This window comes from Merops nubicus, unplaced genomic scaffold (genome assembly GCF_000691845.1).
Source record: "Merops nubicus isolate BGI_N331 unplaced genomic scaffold, ASM69184v1 scaffold14066, whole genome shotgun sequence".
NCBI classification, from domain to species: domain Eukaryota; kingdom Metazoa; phylum Chordata; class Aves; order Coraciiformes; family Meropidae; genus Merops; species Merops nubicus.
In genome coordinates, this window is record NW_008615723.1 from 14,976 (window position 1) to 18,397 (window position 3,422).

At 47.2% G+C, this 3,422-nt stretch overlaps 1 protein-coding gene across 1 annotated transcript in view; it reads right to left on the bottom strand.

The window, feature by feature from the left end:
• LOC103775175 (bifunctional 3'-phosphoadenosine 5'-phosphosulfate synthase 1-like) overlaps window positions 1-2,016 on the bottom strand; it is a gene marked incomplete at its 3' end in the record, with an annotated part of 13,087 nt that extends 11,071 nt beyond the window's left edge. The window contains exon 1 of the mRNA XM_008942621.1: window positions 1,796-2,016. Coding sequence (XP_008940869.1) covers window positions 1,796-2,016 — 221 coding nt within the window. The remainder of the gene's footprint in view (window positions 1-1,795) is intronic.
• Window positions 2,017-3,422: the final 1,406 nt, after the last annotated feature.

A 3,422-nucleotide genomic window follows, 5' to 3' on the forward strand; every position in this document is an offset into this window, starting at 1 on the left:
CCTCTGTATGAAGGGCTGTGGGAATCACCCATATGTCAACCTTAATTCGGGGCTCGGGGTTCAGACCCCAGCATTTCACCTTGAAAATCTCCACGGATGGGGCCTCCAAGACCTCTCTGGGCAGCCTGTTCCAGCATTTCACCACTGGCATGGTGAGAAGAGCAGAGGGGCAGAATCACCTCTCTTGATCTGCTGGCCATGCTTCTTCCAATGCAGTCCAGTATGTGATTGGCCTTCTGGGCTGCAAGCATGCACTGTTGGCTCATGTCCAGCTTTTCACCCAGCAGTGCTGCCAGGTCCTTTGCCACAGGGCTGCCCTCTCTCACATCATCCTCTATCCTATATTGATAATGAGGATTGTCCCTACCCAGGTGCAGGACCTTTTATTTGGCCTTGTTGAACCTCATGAAGTCCACATGGGCCTACTTCTTAAGCTTGTCCAGGTCCCTCTGGATGACATCTCATCCCTCTGGCATGTCGATGTAACCACTCAGTTTGGTGTCATCTGCAAACTTGTTGAGGATGCACTCAATCCCACTGGATCATTGATAAAGATATTAAACACTACTGGTCCCAGCACAGACCCCTGAGGGACACCACTTGTCACCCATCTCCATCTGGACATCGAGCCATTGACCACCACCCTCTGGATGTGACCATCCAACCAATTCCTCCTCCACTCAACATCCCAGTGACTCATCCCAACAGATATTTTTTTTTTGGCAGAGAAGGGTGTTGTGGGAGACCATATCAAAGGCCTTGCAGAAGTCCAGATAGATTACATGCATTGTGTTTCCTTTGTCCACTGATGTGGACAGATCTTCCCAGGCACAGAGGTGAGGCTGACAGGTTGGTAGTGAAAAAGGCTAAATTATTTCCCCTTCTACAGCTAACAGGGACTTCACCTGACTGCCAGGACATTTCAAATATCATGGAGAGTGCCTCGGCAACTACATCAGCCAGTTCCCTCAGGACTCTGGGGTGCATCTTGTCAGGTCACATACTTAACGTATGTTCAGGTTCCTCAGGTGATCATGAACATTGTCTTCACTTATACTGGGAGGGACTTTGCCTCCTTGTCCCTGTCTCGTAGTCCTTCAGCTCAAGAGGTGCGAGGAGAGAGGTTACCAGTGAAGATTGAGGCAAAAAAATTGAAAACCTCAGCCTTCCCCTTGTCTGTTGTTTTGAAAACCTCGGCCTTCTCCTTGTCTGTTGTTACTAGCTTGCCATTCTTCCTCATCGGGGGGACTCACTTTCTGTAACCTTTGTTTTCTAGTTGACATACCTGTAAGCCTTTCTTGTTATTCTTTGCATTCCTTGCCAAGTTCAGCTCCAGCCACACCCTGGCCTTCCTGATGTCATCCCTACACAACCAGGTAGCGTCTTTGCAAGATACCTGTCCCTGCTTCCACTGCCTGTGCAGTTCCTTCTTGCCTTTTAATTTGGCCAGCAAGTCTCAACTCAGCCATGCTGGTCTCTTCCCTTCCTTGCTTGATTTCTTACACCTGGGGATCAAGAATCACAAAATCACAGAATGTTAGGGGTTGGAAGGCATCTCTGGAGAGCATCGAGTCCAACCCCCCTGCCAGAGCAGGACCATCTAGTCTAGGGCAGGTCACACAGGAACACATCCAGACGGGTCTTAGAAATCTACAAGGAAGGAGACTCCACACCCTCTCTGGGGAGCCTGTTCCAGTGCTCTGTAACTCTTAAAGAAGTTCTTCCTCACATTGAGATGGAATTCCTGTGCTCCAGCTTGTAAACTCTATGGAAAGTCTCCTTAAAAGTCTGCTACCTCTGTTCTGCTCCCTTGTCCCTGAAGACTGTTTCCCAGAGTGTCCTACTGACTAACTCCTTGAAGAGCTGGAATTTTGCTCTCCTGAAATTCGGGGTCCTGACTATACTCATCTGCCTCATATCCCTTGGGACTGTGAACTCCACCAGTGTGTGACCACTGCAGCCCAGGCTGCCTCCAATCTTGACATCCCTGATGAGCTTGCTTGCGTTGGCGACCATCAGGTCCAGTACTGCACCCCCTCAGGTAGGGCTATTTCCTGGCTTAAGAAGTTAGCATCGCAGCACCCCAGGAGTCTCCTGGATGTCCCACAGCTCACTGTGTTACTTCTCCAGCAGACATTGAGGTGGCTGAAATCCCCCAGCAGGATGACAAGCTTTGTGGCTATCGTGTGTGCTGCTCTGTAACTTGGAGTTTGCTGTCCTCAGAAGTGGGCTTGAAGAGGGGATTTCCAGAGGTACATTTTGAGTAGTGCTAAATGCCCAGAGAAAGCTCGGAAGACAAGGCTCTGTCTACTCTCCTAGGCACTGTCAATTCCATCAGGATGTAATAGGTCACTTTAACTTTGCTCTCAGCTGAACAGATGTGGAGTCAGAAGTGCCAGAACATTTGCCTGTAGAGCATATGAATCAGCAGCATTTTTTTCCCCTGCTGAAGTTTATTGGGTTATAAACTGCATTTCAGCTGAGGTCTTCTGAAGAGAAAAGGAGAGGCAGAAGACTTCCTCTGTTTGCCAAGTAATATAGAGTGGGTTGCTCAACTGACCTCAGCAAACAGTTAATGTCAGTTAACTTTTTTTTTTTTTTAACATACAATTTTCCTGGTTTGGATAAATCCATCTTGGCTTTGCTTCTGACAATTTAAATAACACAGAGTAACTTTTGAGTACATTTTGTTACCCCCACCTAGATGTGGTCTATTTCACTATCTTTGTAATGTCAGATTTTAACTTTCCTTAGAGAAATTGAAGGAATGCAACTTACCGGTTACTCTCTTATGCAAACAAGTTTGAACTTGTACACAGTGGAAGAGGCTTGGACAAGCTCAACATCTACTGAACGCTTTCTAGTACAACACCAACTTCCCTATTTTTCAGGCAATCATAAGACTCTTTTCCTTTAATAGATTTTTCATTTTTTTAAGAACGTTGTGGCCAGTACTACTCACAGCAAGACTTGAAAGACTGTTCTACACTGCTACTTTCATATCAAATGTTTCCTGGATCTAATCTCTCATCTGCATCAGGTCAGCATTGTTTGAAAGAAATCAGACTTCTTTCCCCCACTTACCCTGCATCATCAAAAGTATCAAATGTTCTCAAAGGCCTGCAGAGTATCTTCTAAATAGCTACATTTTGGCTTTTGCTGTAAGCTGATCTGCCCCCATCTTTATGAACAAGAATGGAGGCTTTGGTTAGATTTTTTTCAAGCTCTGTCTCGACAGTTTTCCACGTAACAGCCACCATACAAAGAACCTCAGTCTCCAGCCAACTCCGCTTTATGAATGGCCACATTGTACACCGCGTTCCGAAGTCTTCCTTCTTCCAGGGCGCTGGAAGCCGAGGGCTCACGACCCGAGAGCCAGGCACGAAACCCCCGACGCCCAGGCCTCTCCGGAGGGGCTTCTC